This window comes from Mirounga angustirostris, unplaced genomic scaffold, assembly GCF_029215605.1.
Source record: "Mirounga angustirostris isolate CCGP_5_RB_7025 unplaced genomic scaffold, mMirAng1.0.hap1 SCAF_2, whole genome shotgun sequence".
NCBI classification, from domain to species: Eukaryota; Metazoa; Chordata; class Mammalia; order Carnivora; family Phocidae; genus Mirounga; species Mirounga angustirostris.
This window is the reverse complement of record NW_026991710.1, coordinates 127,601,510-127,627,670: the sequence shown is the minus strand read 5'-3', so window position 1 is coordinate 127,627,670 and position 26,161 is coordinate 127,601,510. Positions and strand designations below refer to the sequence as shown.

The window sequence follows — 26,161 nt, the reverse complement described above, 5'->3', positions numbered from 1 at the left end:
ACACAGTTGCTCAGTGTCCCAGTCAGATTAGAACTCAGGCTTAGCTTCCAATCTGTATCCCACCATAATTGGAGTTGCAAGTAGGTGCTGTTATTTTGCGGGTATGCGTATATTTCAAAACATAATAGTATTGACAGATGTAATGTAATGCTTATAGATTTGTGTCCACATGCTGATAGACACACACAGAGGCATTGACTATTCAGCACTAACACTGATTATATGCACTGTTACAACATCCACTAGGTGAGAGATCTGGGGAGAGAGAAAAGAGGGAAAAAGTGCCAATTCAGAAGAAGAAATTGATGAAAGGAAACCTAACCTAATTAGCCCGACTTTCTCCAGAACTACCATAAAGAGAGCAGCCCTAACTGTGGGCAGTTTTCAGCTTTACATATCGCTATGCAAATAGTGATTATAATGGCACATTCTTTTAGGATCTTTGCTGTATGTTTCATCCAGGAAAATTTTCTCTACACTTTCTCCTGGTTCACAAATTCTCTGTTATGTCTACTCGGCTCTTTAACATAACCATTGAGCTTTTTTATTTCACTGAGAGTATCTTCCATTTATAGAAATTCTGTTTTTCTCCTTTAAATGTCTCCTGTCTTTTTGAAAGTATCTTATTCCCTTTTTATGTGTTCAGTTCTTTATTTTTTTAGTAATTTTAAATCTACTTATTTTATAGTCTGTGTTCAGTAATTCCGTTACTTGAAGTTCTTGGGCTGTCTTGTTCTGCTTTTGGTGTGTCTGCAGATTCTGGCTAAGTGATCTTCTTGTGTATTTTGTAACTTTGGATTATGAAGTCGTGTTTGACAGGGCTTTATTAATGGGAATCTTGTGGCTGGATTGAGAACCAGTGTCTCCAAAGAGCTTTTTACATTGGCTTTTGCCAGGTGCTGCAGGTCTAAGCCATTTTTCATGTTTATCTCTTAGCTTGGAGGCTCCTAGACCAGGGAGTTAGTAAATTTGTCCCTCAAGCCTGCCTGAGAGTAAACTTGTGATTAATTCTTAGGGAAAACTTTTGTGTTTTGTTTTAACACAAAGTCTGGGCTGAGACTTTACTAAGATAGAAACCTTATAGGAAGGAATAGAGGTTGTAACCGTGGAGCTAGGGCTGTGCCCAAGGCTGTGAATGTGAGTGACTCAGAATGGGGCAGGAAAGGCATCTTTGTACCTCTTTCTGGCTTCCTTTCTTCTGCCACCAAGATGTCTCTGCTGTCTGATTGCAGTTCTTTATACCAGTTAAGGCTGAGATCTGTACACATCCAAGCTCATATTGTCTGTCTCTGTCACAGACACAGATCAAGTGATTGAGCTCTTTCAAAATTTCCCCTTAGTTGTGCAAGAATGTACATTCTCACACATTGCCTTTATTTTTTTAATTGAAGTATAAATGATATACAATATTAGTTTCAGGTGTACAAGAGTGATTTGATGTTTCTATACGTTATGAAATGATCACCACAATAAGTATAATTACCATCTGTCACCATACAAAATTATTACAATATTATTGACTATATACCCTATGCTGTACTTTACCTCTTGTGACTTACTCATTTTAAAACTGAAAGTTTGTGTCTCTTAATCCCCTTTGTCTATTTCACCCATCCCCCCCACCGCAACCACCATATTGTTCTCTGTATCTATGACTCTTTGTTTATTCATTTGTTTTGTTTTTTAGTTTCCACATGTAAGTGAAATCATACTGTATTTGTCTTTCTCTGTCTTTACCTACCATAATACCTTCTAGGTCTATCCATGAAATGGTAAAATTTCATTCTTTTTTATGACTGAGTAATTTTCCATTGGGTATATATACACCACTTCTTTATCCATTCATCAGTTGATGGACAGTTACATTGCTTCCCTATCTTGGCTATCATAAATAATGCTACAGTGAACATAGAGATGTATGTATCTTTTCAAATTCATATTTTCCTTTTCTTCAGATAAATACTCAGCAGTGGAATTGTTGGATGGTATGGTAGTTTTATTTTTAATTTTTTGAGGAATCTCCATACTGTTTCCCATAGTGGCTGTACCATCTTATATTCCCACCAACAGTGCACGAGGGTTCTCTTTTCTCCACATCCTCACCAATGCTTGCTTTTTCTTGTCTTCTTTCATATTGGCTATTCTGACAGGTGTGAGGTAGTATCTTATTATGGTTATGATTTACATTTCCCATAAGATTAGTGATGTTGAGCATCTTGTCTTGTGCCTGTTGGTCATCTGTATATCTTCTTTGGAAAAATGTCTATTCAGGTCCTCTACCTGTTTTTTAATTGGTACGTTTGTGGGTTTTTTGGTGTTGTATGAATTCTTTATATATTTTAGATATTAACCCTTTATCAGATATATCATTTGGAAATCTTCTCCCATTCAGTAGCTTACCTTTTCATTTGTTGATGATTACCTTCACCAACACAAAAGCTTTTTAGTTTGATATAGTTCCATGCACCTGAGAAGACAGATCCAAATATATATACAGCTAAGACCAATGTCCAGGAATTTACTGTTTATGTTTTCTTTTAAGAGTTTTATGGTTTCAGGTCTTACACTTAGGTCTTTAATCCATTTGAATTTCTTTTTATATATGGTGTACAAGTGGTCCAGTTTCATCCTTTTCCATGAGGTTGTCCTATTTTCCCATCACCACTTATTATAGAGACTGTCTTTTCCCCCATTGTATATAATTGTCTCCTTTGTCATGGATTAATGGACCATCTAAGAATGGGTTTATTTCTGGGCCCTCTATTCTGTTCCAGTAATCTATTTTTATGCCAATACTATATTGTTTAGATTACTGCAATTTTGAAGTATAGTTTAAAATCTGGGAGCATGATTCCTCCAACTTTGTTACTCTTTTTCAAGATTGCTTTGGCTATTTGGAGTCCTTTGTGGTTCCATACAAAGATTAGGATTATTTGTTCTAGGTGTTTGAAAAATGCTGTTGATATTTTGATAGGGATTGCATTGAATCTGTAGATTGCTTTGGGTAGTATGGACATTTTAACAATATTAACTCCCAGTCCATGAGCATGGTGTATCTTTCCATTTATTTGTGTCATCTTCTACATCTTTCATCAGTGTCTTAATAGTTTTCGGAGTACAGATCTTTCCTTGGGTACATTTATTCCTAGGTATGTTTTGTTTGTTTGTTTTGATGCAATTGTAAATGGGATAGTTTTCTTATATTTTCTTTCTGATATTTCATTATTACAAAAACACAACCAGTTTCTCTATATTAATTTAGTATCCTGCAACTGAATTTGTTTTCTAATAGTTTTTTGGTGGAGTCTTTAGGGTCTTCTATATATAGTATCCTGTCATCTACAAATAGTGACAGTTTTACTTCTTCCTTACCAATTTGGATACCTTTTATTTCTTTTCTTGTCCAGTTGCTATGACTAGGACTTCTAGTACTGTGTTGAATAAAAGTGGCAAGAGTGGGCATTCTTGTTTGTTCCTGATCTTAGGAACAAACAAAGCTAAAAGCTTTTCCGCTGGGCGCCTGGGTGGCTCAGATGGTTAAGCGTCTGCCTTCGGCTCAGGTCATGATCTCAGGGTCCTGGGATCGAGTTCCGCATCGGGCTTCCTGCTCCTTGGGAGCCTGCTTCTCCCTCTGCCTCTCTCTCTCTCTCTCTCTGTCTCTCATGAATAAATAAATAAAATCTTTTAAATAAATAAATAAATATATATATATATTATAATATATATTTTATATATATAAATATATTAATAATAATAATATATTATTATATATATATATATATATATATATAAAAGCTTTTCCCCTAAGATCAGGGGAACATCAGTATGATGTTAGCTGTGGGTTTGTCCTATATAGCCTTTATTACGTTGAAGTACATTCCCTCTATACCCATTTTGTTGTGAGTTTTTATCATAAATGGATGTTTAATTTTGTCAAATACTTTTTTTTTTAAACACTTGTGACATTAAGAATTTATTTAGGTTGGTTATAGGACCAGGCCAAGGAAAGGTCTGAAATATCTAAGAGTCATTTGTCTGGAGAAAAGTGTTTTCTTAAGACTTGGAGGCAGCTAGTTATTCATCACTTTGTGCTTAAAAGCATTCCTCAGTGAACTTCTTCCTTATAGCCTTTAGAATAAAGCACAGGATCTGGGCTCCCGGAAGGGGTTGCTTCCAGCTGGAACACCTACCAGCAAGGCATCCTTGCAGGCATTCTGCAGGCAGTACTGTTGAAACTCTGCAGCTGCCTGCGAGACCTTGATCCTCTCCACGCCAGCCTCCAGCTCGAGCTGCTCCACCAGGCACTGCAGGGGGTTCACGCTGGCCCCAGAAGACATGGCGGTGGCGCTGGGCTCCGAAGGCCATCAAATACTTTTTTTGTTTTTTTTGAAATGATCATATGATTATTGTCCTTCATTTTGTTAATGTGCTTTATCACGTTGATTATTTTTGTAGATATTAAACCATCCTTATATCCTTGGAATAAATCACATTTCATTGTGGTGTATGACCATTAAATATATCATTGAATTTGGCTTGCTAACATTTTGTTGAGAATTTTTGAATCTATGTTCAGGAAGGATATCGTCTTTTAATCTTTTTTTTTTTTTTTTGGTAGTGTCTTTGTCTAGATTTAGTACTGAGGTAATCCTGGACTCTTAAAATGAATTTGGAAGCATTCCTTCCTCTTCAACTTTTTGGAATAGTTTGAAAAGGATAGGTGTTAACTCTTCTTTAAATGTTCTTTAGAGTTCACCCATGAAGCCGTCTGGTCCTGGACTTTGTTTGTTGGGAGTTTTTTGATTGCTGATTCAATATCATTATTTATAATTGGTCTGTTCAGATGTTCTGTTTCTTCCTGATTCAGTCTTAGAAGGTTGTATGTTTCTAGGAATTTATCCACTTCCTATAGGTTGTTCAATCTGTAGGCATATAATTGTAGTAGTCTGTTATAATCCTTTGTATTTCTGTGATATAAATTGTAACCTCTCTTTCATTTCTGACTTTGAGTCCTTTTTTTTCTTTTCTGGATAAGTTTCACTAAAGGTTTATTAATTTTTTTTATCTTTTCAAAGAACCAGCTTTTAGTTTTATTGAAGTTTTCTGCTATTTTATTTTTAGTCTCTATTGCTTCTGTTTCCATTCTGATCTTTATTATTTCCTTCCTTCTACTAACTTTGGGCTTTGTTCTAGTTCCGTGAGGTGTATGGTTAGATTGTTCATTTGAGATTTTTCTGGTTTCTTGAGGTAGGCCTATATATAAGCATCCCTCTTAGAACTTTTGCTTGTGCTGCTTTTCATAAATTTTGGAATGTTGCGGGCGCCTGGGTGGCTCAGTTGATTAAGCGACTGCCTTCGGCTCAGGTCATGATCCTGAAGTCCTAGGATCGAGTCCCATGTCTGACTCCCTGCTCGGTGGGGAGTCTGCTTCTCCCTCTGACCCTTTCCCCTCTCATGCTCTCTCTCACTCTCTCTCTCTCTCCAATAAATAAATAAAATCTTTAAAAAAAAATTTTTTTGGAATGTTGTAATCCCATTTTCATTTGTCTGAAGATTTTTGTTTGTTTTCCTCTTTAATTTCTTCATTGACCCATTGGTTGTTTAGTAGCATGTTGTTTAGCCTTCACATGTTTGCATTTTTTCCAGTTTTTTTTTTCTTGAAACTGATTTCTAGTTTCGTACTGTTATGGTTGGAAAAGATGGTTGATATAATTTCAGTCTTCTTAAATTTATTGAGATTTGTTTTGTGGCTTAATGTAATCTAACCTAGAGAACGTTCCACATGCACTGAAAAGAATGTGTATTCTGTTTGTGGGTGGAATGTTCTGTGTGTATATCTGGTAAGTCCATCTGATCTAATGTATTGTTTAAGGCCACTGTTTTCTCATGGATTTTCTGCCTGGATGATCTATCCATTGATATAAGTGGGTTGTTAAAGTCCCCTACTATTACTGTATTACTGTCAATTGTTCCCTTTATGTCTGTTAATGTTTGCCTTATATATAGGCACTTCTATGCTGGATACATATATATTTACAATTGTTACGTTCACTTATTGGATTGACCCACTTATCATTATGTAATGCCCTTCTTTGTCTTTTCTTACAGTCTTTGTTTTCAAGTCTGTTTTGTCTGGTATAAGTATTACTTTCCCAGCTTTCTTTTTGTTTTCATTTGTGTGGAATATCTTTTTCCATCCCTGCATTTTCAGTCTGTATGTTTCTATAGGTCTGAAGTGAGTCTCTTGTAGGCAACATATATATGAGTCTTGTTTTTTAATTCATTCAGTTATCCTTTGTCTTTTGGTTGGAGTATTTAGTTCATTTACATTTAAAGTAATTATGGGTAGGTATGTTCTTATTGCCATTATGTTAATTGTTTTCTGTTTGTTTTTGTGGTTCTCTTTGTTCCTTCTTCTCTTGCTCTCTCCCTTTGTAATGACTTTCTTTAGTGTTATGTTTGGATTCCTTCCTCTTTATTTTTTGTGTATCTATTATAGGTTTTTGATTTGTGGTTATTATGAGGTTCATATATAACTATGTATTAGCAGTCTATGTTTAGTTGATGGTCACTTAATTCAAACACATGCTGAAAACACTACATTTTTACTCTCTCTCCACCATGTTTTATGCACTTGTCTTTGTATTTTACATCTTTTTGTTTTGTGTATTCCTTAAGTAATTATTGTAGATACAGTTGATTTTACTACTTTTATCTTTTCACCTTCATACAGCTTTATAAGAGGCTGATCCACCACCTTTACTATATGTTTGCTTTTACCAGTGATTTTGCTTTCATAATTTTCTTCCTTTTCTTTTATATTTAAAGAATTCCCTGTAAAATTTCTTGTAAGGCTAGCTTAGTGGTCATGAACTCCTTTAACTTTTTGTTTGGGAAACTTTTTTATCTCCTTCAATTGTGAATGAAAACCTTGCCAGGTAGAATATTTTAGGTTGTAGGGTTTTTCCTTTCAGCACTTCCAAAGTATCCTGCCAAGTATCTCTTATGACCTGCAAAGTTTCTGTGGAAAAGTCAGCTGATAGTTTTATGGGGGCTCCCTTGTACATAATGAGTTGCTTTTCTCTTGCTGCTTTTAAGATTCTCTCCTTATCTTTATTTTTTTTTTTTAAGATTTTATTTCTTATTCATTTGACAGAGAGAGACACAGCGAGAGAGGGAACACAAGCAGGGGGAGTGGGAGAGGGAGAGAAGCAGGCTTCCTGCCGAGCAGGGAGCCCGATGCAGAGCTCGATCCCAGGACCCTGGGATCATGACCTGAGCCAAAGGCAGATGCTTAATGACTGAGCCACCCAGGCACCCCTCTCCTTATCTTTAATTTTTAACATTTTAATTATTATGTGTCTTTTAATTATTATGAGGACCTCTTTGGGGTCCTTTCTCTGTGCCTCCTAGACCTGGATATCTGTTTCTTCCCCAAGTGAGGAAGTTTTCAGCTATTATTTCTTTAAATAAGATTTCTGCCCCTTTCTCTCTGTCCCCACAAAGGACCCCTATATTGCAAGTGTTAGTCCACTTGATGTTGTCCTGTAGGTCCCTTAAACGATTCTCATTTTTTAGAATCCTTTTTTTTTTCTTTTTACGGTTCAGCATGGGTGATTACTATCCTATCTCCAGATCGCTGATCTGTTCTTCTGCATTCTCTAATCTGCTGTTGATTCTCTCTCATGTATTTTTCATTTCAGTTATTGTATTCTTCAGCTCTGATTGGTTCTTTTTTATATTTTCTTTCTCTTTGTTGTAATTTTTACTATAGTCATCTATTCTTCTCCCAAGTTTGGTGAGCATCTTTATGACCTTTACTTATAAACTCTTTATCAGGTAGATAGCTTATCTTCATTTTATTCAGTTCTTTTTCTGAGGTTTTTGTTTTGTTCTTTCATTTGGAACATATTCTCTTGTCTCTTCATTTTGCCTGACTCTGTCTTTGTTTCTGAGCATTAAGGAGATCAGCTACATCTCCTGGTCTTAAAGGAGTGGTCTAATGTAGAAGGCATCCTGTGGGACCCAGATGCACAGTCCTCCCCTGGTCACCAGAACCAGGACCTCCAGGGGTGTCCCCTGTGTGGGCTGTATGCACCCTTCTGTTTTAGCTGGGATGTGACTGCTGTGGACTCACTGGTGGGTGGGGATGTCCAGCTAAGGCTACTGCAAGCATGCTCTGGTGCAGTCTAGTCCTAGTTATGGCTGACTGCAAGACCCAACTGTCGTGGGTATGCTGGGGGGCAGAGCTGCTCCCCAGCTTAAGAGCCACTTTGGAGGAGCCCCGGTCCCAGCTGAGGCCACTTGCCAGGTGTGGTGGGGTGAGAGCTACTTTGTGGGGGCACTGTTCCTGGATGAGGCTGCCTGTGGGTTTGGCTGGTTAGAACAGTTTTTTTTTTTTTTTTAAGATTTTATTTTTTTATTTGCAAGAGAGAGAATGAGAGACAGAGAGCATGAGAGGGAGGGGGGTCAGAGGGAGAAGCAGACTCCCCGCAGAGCAGGGAGCCCGATGTGGGACTCGATCCCAGGACTCCAGGATCATGACCTGAGCCGAAGGCAGTCGCTTAACCGACTGAGCCACCCAGGCGCCCTGGTTAGAACAGTTTTGATGGGAGCACCAGTCTTGGCTGAGCCACATGCCAGTTGTGGTGGAGTGGAAGCCACTTTGGGGATTTGCTGGTCCTGGCAGAGTCTGCCCACTGGGCATGGCAGAGTGGGAGCATTATGGAGGGAAACCTGCCAAGGCTGCCAGGTCCACAGGGAAACACAGGGGAAGGGTGAACAGTGCTGGCAAGGTAGGTAGAGAGTGTCAGAACTGGCTCTGGCCAGCAGTGGGCCAGCTAGTAGAAGGAGGGCAAGCAAGATGGTGCCTGCCAGTGCTTCCGTTCCTGGAGAAAATTCCTACAGATTCCTGTCTCTTGCACATGCCCCAAAACTCATCAGTGAAGCTCCTTCACATATGACCAGGTACTTTTCCATCTTCTGCCTCTGTACCCAGTCCCCAAGCAAGTCAGCTTGTGCATAGGCCCTTTAAGAGAAGAGTCTTGGTTTCCCATACCTATGGCTCTCTTGGAGGTAAGCCGCACTCATTTTCAAAGTTCCTGGAGTTAAGCTCTACTGATTCTCACAGCCAGACATCATGGGGGCTTATCTTCCCAGTGCAGTGCCCCAGGGCAGGGATGTCTGATGTTGATCTTGAACCGCTTAGTCCTCAAGGAGGATCTCCACAGCTGTGATGTTCCTCCTACTCGTGGGTCCCACATTTGGGGGTGGGTGTCTCAACAAGATCACATCTCTGCCCCTCCAGCCATTCTCAGTGTAGCTTTTTGTTTATATCTTTAGCTCTGGAAGAATGTTCTGCTAACCTTCAGGTCATTCTCAGAGGGTTGCTTTGTATGTAGTTGCAGCCTTGGTGTGTCTGTGGGAGGAGATGAGTTCAGGATCCTCCTCCTCCACTGTCTTGATCATCACTTGCCCATTGCCTTTAAAAGTTACCATTTTCCAAAAAGAATTTATCCTTACTGAATCATTCCCTTCACCTTTGAATGGAAGTGATGATGCCATCTCCTTCCTCTTATGGGAAAACAAAAAGCAATACAAGAGAATTGAAAGGTTTAGCCAGCTATGGTGGGAGACCTATGAGGAAACTGAGGTTTTGTTTTGCCCTCCACCCAAGCCTTGGGGGAACCTAAAGAACGTCATCTGGCCTTTTCTCCAGGTGACTCTCTGAGGCCTGCAGAGCATCTCTCTGACTCAGCTGTGTTTCTGTGCCACTGTCTGCTTGTTTCCTGATAAGGGAACATCTCTAGGCAGCATGCTCATCTCCCCCAGAGATTTGTTCCTGAAGAAGAAACCTTCAGGATTGTGTTTGGAAAGGGCTTTTCTCCCATATCCCTGTTCCCTTATGCTGGTTTGTTTTCCCCTCAGAATATGTGCTTGGGCTGAGAGATGCACACAGTAACAGTGAGCCCTTGTCAGAGGGGATAGTGCTGTACTTAGAACATATAACGGTTTAAAATGAAGTTGATACACTACTGCACCAGAAAGTCTGTCATGCTAGAAAGTGAGGTGGGATGTGTGGAAAATAAAAGACAAACACATTACCAAAGATGCCCAGGAGTATAAAAGCTTAGGGGTCTTTTGTTGATATAAATATATAGTAGTTAAAAAAGTTACCTAACAGTGTTTTGTGACACTATTTTTGTCTCTGACATTCAGGCAGCTCATACAGGCTTTGTTCTAGTGATTTATACTAGAAGCCTATAATAAAAATGCAGCCTGAAATCATGCAGCTGGGTACCATTCATTTTTCTTCCATGGACAGTCCCAGAACTTAAAAAATTGCAACAGACACATAAAACCTCTTCCCTCACAGGAAATGCATGCCCAGCCATGGCAACTGGCCCTCTTGGGTTTCTTCTGCTTTATGGAGTCATTGGTGATGCTGTGCGGGTTTCTAGATTGGTTTTATAAGTGTTAGAAAGGAATTTCCAGGAAGATATTGGGGGGGGTCACTAAAAATAAGACCACCTTCTCCTTTTGAGTCAGAACCAATTGAGAAGTCAACATACAAGTCAGACAGATGGAGATGAGCATATCAGCTTTATTACCAGTAATAATAGCTTGATTAAAAAATGCAACCTGACATATAGCCAAATAACTTCTAGTACTTTCTGCTTAATTTGAACTGGCTCCCCAAAACTGTGGGCCTTTCACTTGTAGGGGAAGAGCCTGTTTCTACAGAAAACTTTTCAGGTGTCCACAGTGGCCCAGAATGTATCATCTCTGTGGTCATGCTGACCAGAAAGGGCTCATAGAGCTTGGTTCTGATGATTTGTACTAGAGGCCTATAATAAATAGGCCAGAAGGGCTAACCATGTGTGCATGGTTTCTTTTCCCAAAGTCACTAGTCAAACAAGTCACTCCTCTTTTGGGGACAAAAGAGTATGGAGTAGAGAACAAAATCCAGCCATATGGTAACATGGAGGCAGGAGAATGGAGAATGCCCGCTTCTGCCCTCGAAAGCATGAGACAGTTTTAATGTGTCTGCATTGTGTCTGGAAGTGAATGTGAAATAACTTTTTGGATGAGTTCTCTGGAATTCTTTCTCTATACCACAAGTAAATACACTTGGCCTCTGAGACCATTGGGATGGGTCTTTCTTACTTGGTCATTTCTGTATGTATTTTCAGCTTCATATTAGTATGGTGGGGGAGGTGGGGAATAGTTGGCTCTTCTGTACACTGCAGCATCGTGGGGCGGTTTTTTTCCTTAGCTCTTTTTAAAATCTTGGCAAAGTTTGGAAGTCATTTTGCCATTGGCATCTCAGAGATGATGACAAACGTCACCTTGGTGATGTTGGCATAGTTAGTGTAGTCAGGCTGGGCCCCTCTGAAGAGCATTTTGTTCCTCATGGCAGAGAGTTCTTGCTAGTGAGCCTTCATGTTTTCCGGCCTTCCACCACTGGTTGCATCATTATAATAAGGCCTAGAGCAGCTGGGACAGGGAGAGTAATTGGGTATCAAAAAACGTTAGCATTCCTAGGAACCTTAAAAGTATTCTGTTCCAAATTTTGACGCATGAATCTTCTTTCACAAGTGTAAAAGCAAGAAGCATGGTCAATCAATCAAGGGTCTTTGTCATGCTTTGCAGCTTTCTTAGGAGATGCAGACAGGCAATAATACGTGATTGTCAGTAGTGTTTTGGGTTGGGTGCCTGGGTGGTTCAGTCAGTTAAGCGTCTGCCTTCAGCTCAGGTCATGATCCCGGGGTCCTGGGATTGAGCCCCTCATTGGGCTCCCTGCTCTGCGGGGAGCCTGCTTCTCCGTCTCCTCCCCACTTGTGCTCTCTCTCACTGTTTCTGTCTCTCTCTCAAATAAATAAAATCTAAAAAAAAAAAATAGTATCTTGGATTTCCAGTGATGTTTGCCAACTGATAGCCACCCCAGTGAGCAAGGTCAGGGGCTCCAACCCCAGCTGACAGAAGAAGAAACCTAGGGCCTTGCTGACTTGCCTAAGGATACAGAGAGGTCAGGAACCCAGTTCAAAATAGGAGGGAGAGTTGCCTGGTTTCCATTCTTAGCCTAAAGCACCAGACTTCATTCCCTTCTACAGTATTTGCTAATTGTTCATTTCCAACAAAACAGGGAATTTTTCCTTTATAGTTGGTTGTAAACATTTAAGATGCCCATACTCACTTATAACCTGTGTTCCTTATCCTGGTCAGACAGCTATTTTATTTACCTTCTTTTTCTCTTCCGTGTTTATATCTATGAACACAGAGAAGTTAACTTTTATGAAAGCACTTCATAAACTCTCTGAGTGACATGTAAATGTTTTTTGGTATCATTATGACACTCATATTCTTAACTTTGTATCTTTGAAATAGAAATACTTCCATTTCCTAGTGGCCCTTGGGTTGGGCAAGGGATGGGGGTGGTAGACACTTGTGTAACACTCACTGAAGTAACTTCAGGCAGCACATGTCAAAACAGCATGAATTTAATTAAGATGAAGTTCTCGATCATAGATGTCTTTCAGAGATGCACAAACTGAGAAATTTCATGTACGGTTACATAGTGGAGGAACAATGGAAGCATCAATGGAAAATAAGATACCCATAAAGGTTTGGGGGAAGCCAAAAATATTTTCAGCCAGAAAATATGTAACTGGGGAAAATCATTTTCCTCCCAGGTAAAAGAACAAGTTGTCTTTTCATATTCTAGATTACATACATGTCCTATATTCAGGATTTATATGCTTACATGTAGATAATAGAGAATTCCCTGTTAACAGATTGTTCACATTCCTAGAGGGCTGCTCTGTACTTCAGCACTTATACAGGGCCCTAATATGTCCCACTTGATTATGGCACAGGAAAGTTTTGGAGAGATACAGTATCTAGAATGTTTTCTCCTTTACAGCTGATTTTCAGCCCTGGTGAATACAAGCTTCTGATACACCCGTACAGTTTATGAGTTAGCATCAGTTTAAATAGCTCCTGCCTCCTCTCAGCTCTCTCTCCCCCATATGGCTTGTAACATCTCACCATCCTGTCAGGCAGAATTATCTACTCCTTTCTCCCGCCCCCACACTTTTTATTTTGAAGAAATCCAAACTTAAGAAAAAGTTGAAAAAATAGTACAGTGAACATCCGTCCTGCACCTAGATTGTTTTTTCTTTTGGATGAGTCACTTGAGAGTAGGTTGCAGACATCATGGCACTTCATCCCCAAATATCTCCGCATCTATCTCTGAGGAACAAAAACGTTCTCTTCTGGGATCACCGTAAAATGATCGCAGTAAGGACAACTGATACTGATACATCACTAGCATCTAAGACACGGTTCATATTCACATTCCCACAGTTGTCTCAGTAGTATCCTTTGTTTTCTTCTCCCCCATCCAGGATCCATTCAGAGGTCACATGGTGCATCTAGTTATCATGTCTCTTTAGCCCCATTTTCTTCCTTTTTCCTCCTCCTTTCCCTTCCCCCTTCCATCCCTCTCTCCCTTCTTTTTTTAAAGTCCAGGCCAGGGGCGCCTGGGTGGCTCAGTCATTAAGCGTCTGCCTTCAGCTCAGGGCCCCATATCAGGCTCCCTGCTCAGCGGGAAGCCTGCTTCTCCCGCTCCTACTCCCCCTGCTTGTGTTCCCTATCTCGCTGTGTCTCTCTCTGTCAAATAAATTAAATAAATAAAATCTTTTTTAAAAAAGAAAAAGTCCCAGACCAGTTCTTTTATTATCTCCTCTTGAAGCAAACATAATTAAGGAAGTAGGGTGTTTTGCCCTAAGTATAGCTTTTTTTCTTTTTCTTTTACCTGTTTACCTCCATGATTTCATGGCTTGCCATGAAGGCTCTAATGGATGTATTCCTGTTGGGTGTGTCAAATGATAGTTTTTTCTTCCTAAAAGTCTGTGTCCTGATAGACTCTTCCAAAGGCTCACTCCTCAGGACATGCCTGGGACTGATGAAGGCAGCAGGTACATGTGTCTCTAGGACTTTGCTTTTGATATTCACAGGCTTTGTTCCATCAGATTTTCCCTATCCATACAAATGGTGAATATCCAGCTAGCATTTCTTAGAGTTTGGTTGGTTCAGGCCAGCTGTTTGATTTCTCAGCAAGTCAGATCTTTCAGCATAATATTAATCTTTTATACAAAGATGAAAGTGATCTCATTCTGAATCATTAGAGCTTTCCATTCATGAAATTAATGTTTCTTACCGCTATCACTGATTACTCTTGAGGTTTCAGTAACAGAAAATAGTTTGTTATTCCATTAAATTTCTCCAGGTATAGAATCTTGTGAGTAAATTTTAGGATAGATTAGAAAAGACTTGGCAGTTTCTGTATGGGGGCAGTCTAAAATGAATGGGTTTGTATGTTTTAGCCTTTTTTAATATTAAAATATTTTTCTTAAAAGTTATAAATGAGAACGACAAATTTCACAGTTAAAGTTGGGGGAAGATCTTTCTCCATTAAAGATCGTGGCCCCATCTCAAAGTTTTATTGGAAAAGAACAATGATTTTTTTTTTTTTGAAACATTCCTGTATCTGCTTCATGCCTTCATACATCTCTTTTCCACAGACTGTCTTTGCATTCCAGACATATCTACTATCTTAGAAGACAGGAAGCCACAGATGTGTGGTGGACATCAGTGTGATGAGGGTAAAAGTTGGTTCATTTAATTGATTTATAAGTCTTCAACTTGTTAGAAGGTAGTTCCTTTCATTTGAGATGGAAGCTTTTTCCAGCCACAGGCAAGCATACAATGTTATCCAGGAAAATTTTGCCTCACCATAAAACAGAGGAAATGAAGTAATATAAGTTTCTGGAGGCATTGAGAAATATGGTCTCCATTGCACTGGAGATAACACACTAATTATCACAAGAGGTGTTGGTTATCATTTAAGGGGGAAATATTATGTTGACATAATATATAATTTCAGCATCTGTTGTGCCTTACTTTGGATTGTAAATCTAGACTAATGGATCGATGGAGCTGTTTAGACCTTTTCTCATTAGGATCCCTTGCCTCCTAGAAAAGCTTGGACATACAAGATTCAATTGAGATGGGCATTTTGCATTTAATAACACTTCCATTCTGAAACTAGTATTTTCTAAATGTCTACCATGTGTTGAGTAATTTTATTTAATTCACAGAACAATCCTGCAAAATTACTCTTCTTCTAACAGATAGGGAAACTGAGAGAGGTTAGGTAGTTTGTTCAAGGTTACACAGCTAGTAATAGTAGAGATTAGTTTCAGGTCTTTCTGACTTCGTTTTCTCTTGATTTGTCAATTAGTAAAAGTCTTCTCATAGATCACTTCGATTGTAATGAGTAATGCCAAATTAATGACTGTTGGAAATGCTGTGGGAAACAGTTAATGTGCACACCCAGTCTTGCTTTTTACTGGCTGCCAGCCACTCTTAAGCCTTCCTGTCTGACTTGGCTAAGTGGCCAAGCATGAGACTCCACAGATGAACACTATAGGAGCTGGGCCATTGGCCTCCAACCCCACAGTGAAGTCCACGCAAACCAGGCTGTATCATGTGAAAACTTTTTAACTAGGCTAGAGGCAGGCCTAGAGTTGCCAAGGCTCTTCCTTCTTTTTTGTTACAACCCAGAGGTCAAGGTCAGATTTTAGTGTGCCAGTATTCTGTGGAAAAGCAAGAAAGACTGCTCCAGTTCTAAAGACCCAGCTGGTCTGAGCTAGCCTTAGCTGGTGGTGACTGTGGGCACCGGCCCTAGCCACCTGACCTTGCCAGGTGGGCAGGAGGCAAGAGGATAATGGAATCTCAGTGGAGGACAGTGGGCCTTCTGACACTCTGGACCAACAGAATATCCTTGCCTTTAATCTTGACCACTCATAGGGAGTGGAATTTGTACAAGAGAATAAAGAGGAGGCTTGGAACTGAAAAACAGTCAAAACTGCCAAATCATACCCTTCTTTTAAACAAGAATTGTTTCCTGTGAAGTGGCTGTTTGAGAATGGGAGCTTTTTTCCCCTTTGGGAAAGAGAGATTTAAACAAAAGAGAAAATACAGCATTCACTTTCTCCTTTTCCCTAGGCAGTGTCCATGTTTAGGCGTAAAAATCATATGTGGGTATATCCCTATAAATATTTAATATCTGCATAAAGCTAGTCACTTTTGATGGTAAACTTTCACTTTAAAAAACTTATCTTACCTAACTGACCAGTTTCCGCAAGTTTAATTTTCATAGCTCAGGAGTGTTTGTATTTGTTTTGGGTGATGGCAAAAGAGCTCAGTGGTGAGAAGGGAGGTGGAAGTGAGGAAATGGGGCAACAGTTGTCTGTATCGCCATGAAAATTTATCTGTATAGTAACTTTTTCTTTGAATGTGAATTAGAGGGAGTTCATGCTTTGAGATAAATTTATAGTTAGCAGTAAGACAAAGGCCTATTTTACTGCCTTATTTTTACTTAATAAATCTTAATTACTTTCTCTCCATAAATGAAAGCATTTACCATGCTATATCTTAATCATCAGATTGGTCTTATATACCATTAGTTTCACAGAATAATTGCCATTTGGGATTTTTGTAAAACATCACTTTATGATCTTTGCTTTAATGCTCCAAAAGAATTGCTAACTGGATTTTCAGTGAGTACACAAGTTTTGTCATGTTGCCTTGATTTTTAAAGGAAGTGCTGATAGTTGTTGGACTAACTTTGGGGATCGTTGCACCATGGGCTCGCCAGTTAAGAATAAAGTAGGAAGGGGAGAGAAATGTTGTGAATTATAGACTGTTTTGAAAGACCGGCAGTTTTATTTCTTTGAAGTACATCACAAAAATATTTCCTGGTATAGGTCCCAGAGGCTGACTTTAGTGAATGGATTAATTTATAATTAGTAGAATTCCAGGATTCTGGGAAATATTATATTGACTTCAGTAGGTTATGGAATCTTCTTCATTCTGTTGATTTGCTTAGCAAATCCTTTCCTAACAGTTAATGTAGACTTAGAGTTCTTTCCAACCCAAGTTGACTTATCACAAATGCTCCTTAGAAGTCAGTAGCATTTCCTAATTTTTGGCTCCCAGTATATGAAAAAGGAGCCCACAGAATTTTCAGTTTTACGTTGATTAGACAGACTTGAGAGTGGCATCATTTTATTAATTAGCTATTATCAAAAGAAGAAGTCACAGAAGTGAATATAAAAATGCATGTATTTGCTGTGCAGTTGTGGCCTGCATGTCCCCATATCACACCTCACCGTTCCTCTGCTGAGGATCACGGGGCGCTGCCCCTGCATGCTTCTGTTCCTGGTGGCCCCGGCCAGCTGGCTCGTGGCTGGTTAGGCCCATGGCAGGCTCTGGTGAAAGACCAGAGGTCAGAGGAAAGAAGCCACAAGGTGTTTCTCCTTCCCTCTCTGGCAACCCCAGTAGTGGCTGGGTTTTGTCTCTGGTTCCAGCTCCCGGGAGACAGGTCCACTGTGTTTGCTGGGTCCTCTGGGTGCCCCATGCCCTGGCTCCGGTAGCGCTGCTTCTCCCCACCCCCATCCCTCCAGCAAGGGGTAGCAGCGGCCTCCTGCTGTTGAGAATCTCCCAAATGGCCGCACTGTGCCCTCTGTAACGTCTCAACTCTTCTGTCATCTGTGTAATAAAGTCTCTGTATCAGATTTGTTCTGTTTTACATACTAAGAGTGGTTTCTTTTTCCAGACACACATATTTTATAGAACAGTTTTGCTTTCATTTCATAGCTTATAGTCTTTTGGATGTTGATAAAGGGAATGTTAAATTATTCATTACCGCCATTAATGTTTAATCAGCTTAGTATTGCATTTAGGTAGTGGGGCAAAGGGGAATAAGATAAAATGACTTGACTGCCCTCAGGGAGCTCAGTCTGCCTGGGGAGATGGTGCTTTACCGGAAGAGAAGGAAGACCACAGTAGTGGTGGGACATCCAAGCCTTGCTAGGGGCTAAGGTCTTGCTCAAGTGGATGAGAAAAAAAGGGCATTACCAGCAGAAGCAGCAGTTTGTACAGAAGCATGTCAAATGCAAGTTTGCATGAGGGTCTGTGGGGTCCGGGACAGTGGAAGAAGAGTAAGCTAGAAAGGTAGTCGGGCTAAATCATGAAGGACATAGAAAACTCCACCAAACACTTGGACTTTGTCCTTGCAGTGATGAGAAGTAGTGAAGAAGGGTTTTTAGCAGGGGCATTGCATGGACAGATTTACCCTTTAGAAAGATCACTCTTGAACCGGGTGTGAGGATCGTAGAGGACTGGAATGGAGGGAGAGAAACCTGGCCAGGTGGTTAGTGCAGAAGTCTCAGCTGGAGGTAAGGATGTATGAATAGAGGCCTGAATTAAACCAGAGGATTTAGAGGAAGCGGCGGGGGGGGGGGGTAGTCAAGATATACTAAGAAAGTAGAATGTGTGCAGCCTGGTGGTTTTTTGGAGGCAGTGGCGGGGAGGGGATATGTTGGAAGTTGTCATTAAATGATGGTCCATTATACTCAGAGATTAGGAAATGCTTGCTTGGTTAGGCTAAATAAGTCTTAAAACTAGAAGACTATTTCTCAAATTGGGGCACAGTGTGTCCTTGGAGGTCTGATGCACATTTCTTCTACCTCTACTTTTCTTATCTTCTAATTAAAATAGAAGAGCCTCTTCACTTTAGAAATCCTTTCATGGGTAGTTCTTGTGTCTAAGGGTTTCGGAAATCTGTCAATAAAATATCCCCTGTTAATGGAGAAAACCTATAGGTCCACTCAGTGTCAAATCTTCCACATGCCGCAGACTGTATTGTTTTACAAATTGAGAAGAACACCATGCTTGCTCCCTAGGAGTTCAACATCTGAAAACAAACGTATAGACACTGTGAAGAAGATGTTAGAAACAGTATCTGCCTTACAGTATCTGCAGTGGAATTTGGTCTGAGTTGCTGCTCCAGAGTTATGGCCAGATATTAGCAGTATTGCTAGCTATCAGTAACATGCTTTATTCTTTGAAGATTTAAGGTAGAGTGTAGTAATTGAGAGCCTGAGTTCCAGGGGTCTGACTTCCTGGCTCTGCCATTTATCCTATGGGTCACCTTGGCCAAATTACTTAATCTCTAGGATTCCCTTCATTATCTGTAGGATGAGGATCATAATAGTGTCTGCCCTAGGATTACTGAGAGGGTTAAATGGCAAATGTATGTGTTGTGCGTAGCACACCTCCTGTGCAATAAATAACTTGCTGTTGAGCATTCCTGAAGACAGAGTGAAGCCTCCTCTAAGACTCCATTGAGAAAGGTGTGCTATGTGAGTTCCAGGGATCATTGCTTTCCTTCTGCATGAAAGCTCTTGTGGCTAACCTTGAGATCCTTTGTCCCTTTATGTTAATTGCAAAGAAAATTCTGGAACGTGCTTTCTTTGGGACAAATTAAGTCTTTGAATTTTCAAGTTACCTCTTTGATCACATCATACATGAATGGTTTTTGCTTCAGGAAACTTCCAGAAACAAGTTTGAAGGCCAGCAAGTGGCAAGTAACACATTAGAGAAGATTGAGACATCACTGCCTCTCGGAAACCTTGCCTTTATACCCATCACCTCCATCCTCATTTGAGTTCAGCACACATTAATTGAGCACCACTACTTTTCAGCTCTGTTTTATGCTCCAGGGATATGCAAGGATAAACAGATAATTCCCATCCTCATGAAAATTAGTCTATTGGAAATATATGTAAGTAAATTCAGGCCAGTGTCATACTAGCACAAATGGAAGTGTGTAGAAGACCAGAGAGGTATGTAGGAAGAATAGTAAGGAAAGTTTCACAGATTTGGTGACATCAGATTTTGAATGGAATGAGAAGAGGGAGAGTCCACAGGTCAGCATGGTTTGTATAAGAGATGGACCATGCGGGGAGGGTGGTTGATGGGAGATGAAATTGAAGAAGGAGGTGGGAACTGGATCTTGTAAAAGCTTAGCCTTTGTCGTGATTTTAAGCAACAGAATGCTGTAAGAGTTGCATTTTTAGCAAGATCTTCCTAGTATAGAAGGTGGACTTGAGAAGAATGTTGCAGATGCTGGCGGGTTCATGTCTCCACTGCACATTCATTGAGGCCAGTGACAGAGTCCTGTTTACCTCTGTATCCCTAAAATCTACTTTATAGACACTTAAGAAGTTTTTCAGAATAAAGACAGCCCAAGTTGAATTTTCCAAGTCTGCATCCCGTCCTCCGAATATGCTGACCTGGACCTCCATCTGTCATAAGCAGCTTGACTCAGATCATAATAAATTCTTTTTTCGTGACATTCTTTTAACTGGCACTCTCTATTTACTAGCCCCTCCGTGCAACTATAGTGTGGTGATGATTGATGCTTATAATTCTGACCCTGAAGTACTTCAAGTCTTCTAAATCATCAAAAAAAGATTAAAGTATATTCAATACTGCTGTAATGTTTATGTGTTTTCATGCGTTCTTATTCTTTGGAAATTGATGGTTTCTCAAGTGCCTGTGTCCTCCTGTGCACGCAGGCACAGTGGGAGTCCGCGATCGGCCGCCACCCCTCACTCCCTTGCAGGGCCAGGCGCAGGGAGTTTGTTAGCAACGCATGTGTGGAAATAAGCAAAACAAACCTGGGTTCTCTTCACGCCTAGAGGGAGGAAGCAGGTCGGACCCCCGGAGGGGCAGACCGGACAGGGACAAGAGAGCCAACGGTGGCTGGAAAACCAGTGGGAGTGATAAAGCCAGAACTGGTACAGATTAGCGAGACGGGCAGTTTACAGCAAGCCCACTCTGCGGCAGAGCCCAGGAGGAGCAGGGCCCCAGGCTGGGACGCCAGCTCCGCGTTCTCGTGTGCCTTGACCCGACTCATCGTGCTGGGAGCTGGCAGCATTCTCTGCCAGCTATGTTTGTATTGTGGTAACAACTCAGTAAAACACCAAACGTTAGCAAGTGAAAACATCAATAATTAGAGCATCCTGTTCCCCCCCCCCCCACACACACACACATTTCTTCGTGAGAACCATTACTGCAGAGCTGACAATATTACTTGGCCCAGAATGAAGAAGTCCAAATAGAAGCTGTGAGAAGACTCCGTCTTATAACCGGATTTCTGAAGAGAAGGCATGTGATGATGTTACCAGGAGGGAGATTTGCCGTTTGGGGTGTCTTCGGGGGGTTATATATTTCAGCAAGTAGAGATGCTTCTTACATTTTGTTGTATAGATTTGTTTTCAAAATCTGTGTTTGATCCGCAAGCTGTGCTTGTGTTGGGGGTGCCACGCTCATTATTCCAGCCTGGAGGGCGGGTCCCTAAGCCACTGGGATTCTGTTTGTCACTCACTAGGCAAGGGCGTGTGTGGACTTTAGAGCTAACTTTACTAATTTGCCATCTCTGTGATTTGGATGAGTCTCTTGTTATCTCTGGGTCTTAGTTTTTTCTTTTCCTGAAATTTTGAAATAATACAAATTCCTTCCCTACAGCGCTGCTGTGAGGCTAAAATGGTGGCTGTGGAAAGCCCTACATAAATAAGAGTATACCAAATATACTAAAGAACATCATAAATATTCTAATAAAGAATAGAAGTGTGTTTCATTAGCAAGGACAACATGCTCACAAATTTCCCTGAAGCAGAGTGGGGAAAATGAGCTAGTTATTAATTTCTTACTATGGAGTAGATGTTCTGGCTGTTTCTTCATGCGTTCCTCAAGGTAGATATTAAATCCTTACTTCAGAGATGAACAAACTGAGCCTTCCATTCACACAGATACACATAGGAGAAACTGACTCCAGAACTTAATGCTTTCTCCTTATCTCCAGTTGTCGGCCTTATTCCGGACCCCCACGTCCCTACCCACAAAGTTCTTAAAAGCTGTTCACCTCCTTTTGGGTTGGGAAGTTTGCTAGCCATTTCCCGGTCATTCACACCTGAAAGTGGGGGAGGATGGGATCCAGAAAGAACCTGTGGGCTCCGGGAGCCCCTGGAGGGACCGGCAGCTCAGGAAGAGTCAGGGTACGGGTCACACTCAGTCTGTACCTCTCTCGAGTTCACCAGGCCGGGACTGAAAGCGAGGGGAGGGCGGGCAGGCCACATTTCCCAGCCCTTGAGGAAATGGCCATGGCCGTTTCTCCAGAAACATTTTTTTCCCCAGAGTTTCCAGAACTTCATTCTTTCTCTGCTGAAGTGTTTTCCACCCTCACTGAGGTGGCTTGGTGAGCTGCTGCTTGGACCCTCTTCTCAGGAACCCATGCCTCTTCTGTATTCTGACGAGCTCCTTGTTCAAGTGCTTGCACAGGGAATGAGATTAAGTGGATTCCCCGTAGTCCCCATTCTGCTGAGCTTTTCTGGGTCCCTCCCCATTAACTTTCATTCCAGTTACTGGAGGAACGGATCGCCCATGTGGCAGTTCATCAAATACCCTGCAGGACCCACCACCACATGCATTTTCTTTTTTTATGTAAAGTTTTCCCGCTTCCAGACAGACAAGAGTCTGCTTGTGAACCGGAGCTGCCCACACAGAGAACCAGAGATAATGCCTGTCGAAGGGCCAAATTGAATATTCAGGGAGGATGTCAGTATGTGGGAGAAGCATTTGTTCAGCCTGGATCTGAGAGGAGCTGTGTGTCATGCTTCCATAGGTTCTCAACAGGAGGTGCGTAGAAGCAGCCGTGATGACAGGCCTGGCCCTGAACTGCCGCATCAACAAGAAGTCCTTGTTTGACAGGAAGCACTACTTCTATGCGGACCTCCCTGTAAGTATGCTTTGCAATCCGCCCTCTGTACGTTCTCAGAGCTGGGGGGGGGGGGGGGGGGGGGGGGGGGGGGCTATGACTCTTGTGTTTCCAGTCAGAGCTCTGTCCGTGTCAGCGGGAGGTTCTGCCTGGCCCTGATGAAGGCAGGTGCCCCCCGATGTTTACTAGATTGGATGCGGTTGTCCTGATTGCCGACTCCTTGCTTAGCCTCATGCTTCTGCTGGCTCCCTCATAATTGAACAGGGAGCAAAAGGCAGTGTTCTCAGGCTCAGGCCGGCCATGGTGTTCGGTGCTAATTGCCTGTGAGGTCAAATCTAACTCCACGGCCGATGCAACAGTAAATGCAGACGACAGCTCTGTAGACAGAGTGATAGCTTCCCTCTTTTAAGTTGAAGTTACCAATAATAGGACTGTCCCCTCTAGGGACATTTCTGTCATCTCACAAGGAGCAAGTAAGTGGACAATAGGAAGTAGAAACATGAACCAGAAGCCTCGACTAACAACAGTAATTGGCTGTAAATTGGTAGCAAACCCAATATTAACCTGTTTTTTTCCTTAAAATTATAAAGTTTCTTCATTTGATCTGAGCCTCTAATAGTAAGCACACCCTTTCTTCAGATCTAGAAAAATGATAGTGGTGATACTGCTTCATGTTATTTTCCTTGAACTGAAGATGAGGGTGAGCTGGTCTTTAGTGGATGAGGATGGAAGGAGAATTAAATAAAAAATGCAGCTGGAACGTTATTTCTCCAATTGCTTGCTGCCGCTTTTTCCCCCTGGCTGCCAGCCCCTAGCAAATTCTGTTGCTTGGTAGGATGAAGGGAATGAAGCTGCGTTTTTTCCATCCTTTAAGAGTGATAATCCGTTTGGTGAAGGTGGGAGACTTAGCATTATGCGACTAAAATGAGATGTTTTCATTCTCAATGGCTTTCTGCTATCTCTGGCTCAGGTGGCTCAGATAACCAGAGTTAGTGTTGCCAAATCTTACATGGAACACACTTAGACTTAAAAAAGTATTTGTTTATCTGAGTAAACAGTTTATTCAAATTGAGATATAACTGAGCATCCTGAATATCGTTCAGCAACCCGATTCAGAGTTTAATTTTTACAGATTGAGACTTGCTATTTCATCACAGAGAATGAGTTGGCCTAACGCGGTGGTTCTCAAAGTGTGGTCCCCCGCGCCCCTCGGATCAGCATCTCCTGGGAACTGGTTAGAAATCTAAATCTCGGGTACTGCCCCAGACCTGCAGAATCAGAAACTCTTCAGGTGCAGCCTACCAGATGATTCTCCTGCAGGGGAAGCTTGGAAAATGCTGGCCTGGTGGCTAAGAGCATAGTCTCTGGAGCCAGACCTTACATGTTCAGATCCTGGCATGGATACCTACTATCCCTGTGGCCCTTAACCCCTTCCGTGCCCCGCATCTCCCTCATAGAGTTGTCCTGAGGATTTGACGGTGTAAAGAACTCAGCACGGTATCTGGGAGCCCACAGGCACTGCCTCTCTGCCCTCCCGTTCTCCGTATTGCCCTCCCATCTCTTCACTGGGTGTTGATGCCTGTGGGCACTCGAGTCATTCCTCCTCTACTCAGAAGGAGGTGGGGAGCCCTTGTAGCATCCGTCAGTACTTTAGTACTTGGTGTTTTCTGTTAGCTGAGTGCAAGTGTCGGAGCATTTTCTAGCGAGAAACGGGAAGTTGTCGGGGCAGGGAGGGCAGCCGGCATGACTGGCTAGCTTAAAGAGCAGGAACAAAACAAGCTCCGTGCACTAGCGACTGCTGTCTGCCGTGCTGCGCGTGGGTGGCAGAATGCTTAGCCAGCACTTCCTAATACGGAGGGTCTGTCAAGAGGCCAGTGATCAGAGGCAGGGTTTAGGCTAATGAGCTAAGTGGAGACAATAAAGTCTTCTCTTAGAGGCCTCTGACAGTGAGATTTTTGTTATTCCCCCAAATGGCAATTTGGTAGGGAAGATGGGGTTCGTGATGTTTGTTGCATCCTTACTGGGGGTTGGGGAGGTGCAGGGAAGGTAAGGGAGGGGGTGGGAGAAGCCAGACGAGGCCAGGCTAAATTATGACTACAGTGCATAAACTAATTTTCTTCTCTTTTTCCTTTTCTCTTGTGTTTTTAAGTAAGCCTATAGTTTTGTGACAGAAAAAGAAATAGTAAACTGGATTCCAGCTTCTGTTTATGGCCTGGTGACTGTGTAACGTAACGCATGTTGTGTGCAGGCAGGCTACCAAATTACCCAGCAAAGACTCCCGATTGCTGTGAATGGCAGCTTAGCGTACAGTGTCTGTGTGGGGAAGAAGCCGAGTCAGGTGAGCACCAAGACCGTGAGGATCAAGCAGATCCAGCTGGAGCAAGACAGTGGCAAAAGCCTCCATGATGAGCCGCGGTCTCAGACACTCATCGATTTGAACAGGGCAGGTAGGCCAGGGGATTGTCTCTTACCTTTCCTTCCGGCCACCTCTCTTCCCCTCTAGAGTTCTCCCAAGCCAGTTGAGGAAACAGGCCCAAGAGTTTGACAGAGCCAGATCAGATATCAGCGTTGGTATTGGCACAGCTGACTAGCGAACACAGCCTGAACCGGGATCCCCATCGGGCTTGCTAACAACCCACCCGTAAAGTGTGATGAACATAGCCGCCTAGTCATGGACCCAGCAGCTTGAGATCTCGGGCAGACGTTGAAAGAACCAAAGTTAAAAGTCAAAATGTGAGGGGGAGCAGAAATAATCGAAAAGCTAGAAGCCGTGTAGAGAGCCCATCAGTGATGCAGGTTCTTCCTGAGACCTCAGCCGAATTTATCTGCGGGTCAGATTGGAGAGCTGCAGTCTGGCTGACTCTGCCTGTCTTTGGTAGGAGTTGGCCTTCTGGAAGTGGTGCTGGAGCCCGACATGTCCTGTGGAGAAGAGGCAGCATCAGCCGTCAGGGAGCTGCAGCTGATACTTCAAGCCCTGGGGACCAGCCAGGCAAATATGGCAGGTAGAAGCCGCAGAGGCTGTGTCCCTCATCCTTTACCTTCTCTTTCCGCCTCCCACATCTCTTCTCGCTGGACTTTTGTTCTCTGCATCAGCTACACTGGGGTTGTTTATAGGGTTTTGTCAGCCTTTAGGCCTCTGGGGGTTTTTTTCCTCAGAGTTTTCCTTGGATTCTTTAATGAACCCCCAGTCAAAACTAAACACACTAACAACAGTGCAGAGGCACTGAGCCCAGGAATATGAGATTAGGAGTTGTTAAAAAAATTCAGCTGAGTAAATTTGGAGATCAGACTGGCTTTATTTAAAGATTCATGAATCAGGCAGCATCCCATCTAGCAAATAGAAAGGAGCTCTAAGGAGCTGGACAAAATGGTAGGCTTTTATAGAGAGAAGGGGTCGTTTTCTAGCAGAGAGTGGATTGTTCTAGGCAAGATTGTTCACCTCTCTTTGGGAGGAGGGTGGGGGTCTGTCAT

General features: G+C 41.9%; 2 protein-coding genes across 5 annotated transcripts in view; one reads left to right on the top strand and one right to left on the bottom strand.

The window, feature by feature from the left end:
- Positions 1–26,161, top strand: part of GATB (glutamyl-tRNA amidotransferase subunit B) — a 92,974-nt gene that overhangs the window by 14,809 nt on the left and 52,004 nt on the right. For all 4 annotated transcript variants that reach the window (XM_064585169.1, XM_064585170.1, XM_045880300.3 and 1 more), the window contains exons 3-5: positions 22,598–22,711; positions 24,939–25,137; positions 25,570–25,692. In XM_064585169.1, the coding sequence (XP_064441239.1) occupies positions 22,598–22,711; positions 24,939–25,137; positions 25,570–25,692 (436 nt within the window). The remainder of the gene's footprint in view (positions 1–22,597; positions 22,712–24,938; positions 25,138–25,569; positions 25,693–26,161) is intronic.
- On the bottom strand, positions 3,989–4,337 carry LOC123848170 (guanine nucleotide-binding protein G(I)/G(S)/G(O) subunit gamma-10-like). Its single transcript, XM_045880301.3, has one exon. It carries the CDS (start codon positions 4,335–4,337, stop codon positions 4,131–4,133), a length of 207 nt encoding a protein of 68 aa, XP_045736257.1. The 3' UTR covers positions 3,989–4,130.

What these genes read in the sequence shown, in the direction of transcription:
- LOC123848170 (XM_045880301.3), bottom strand. Translation starts at nt 4,337, where the DNA reads ATGTCTTCTGGGGCCAGCGTGAACCCCCTGCAGTGCCTGGTGGAGCAG.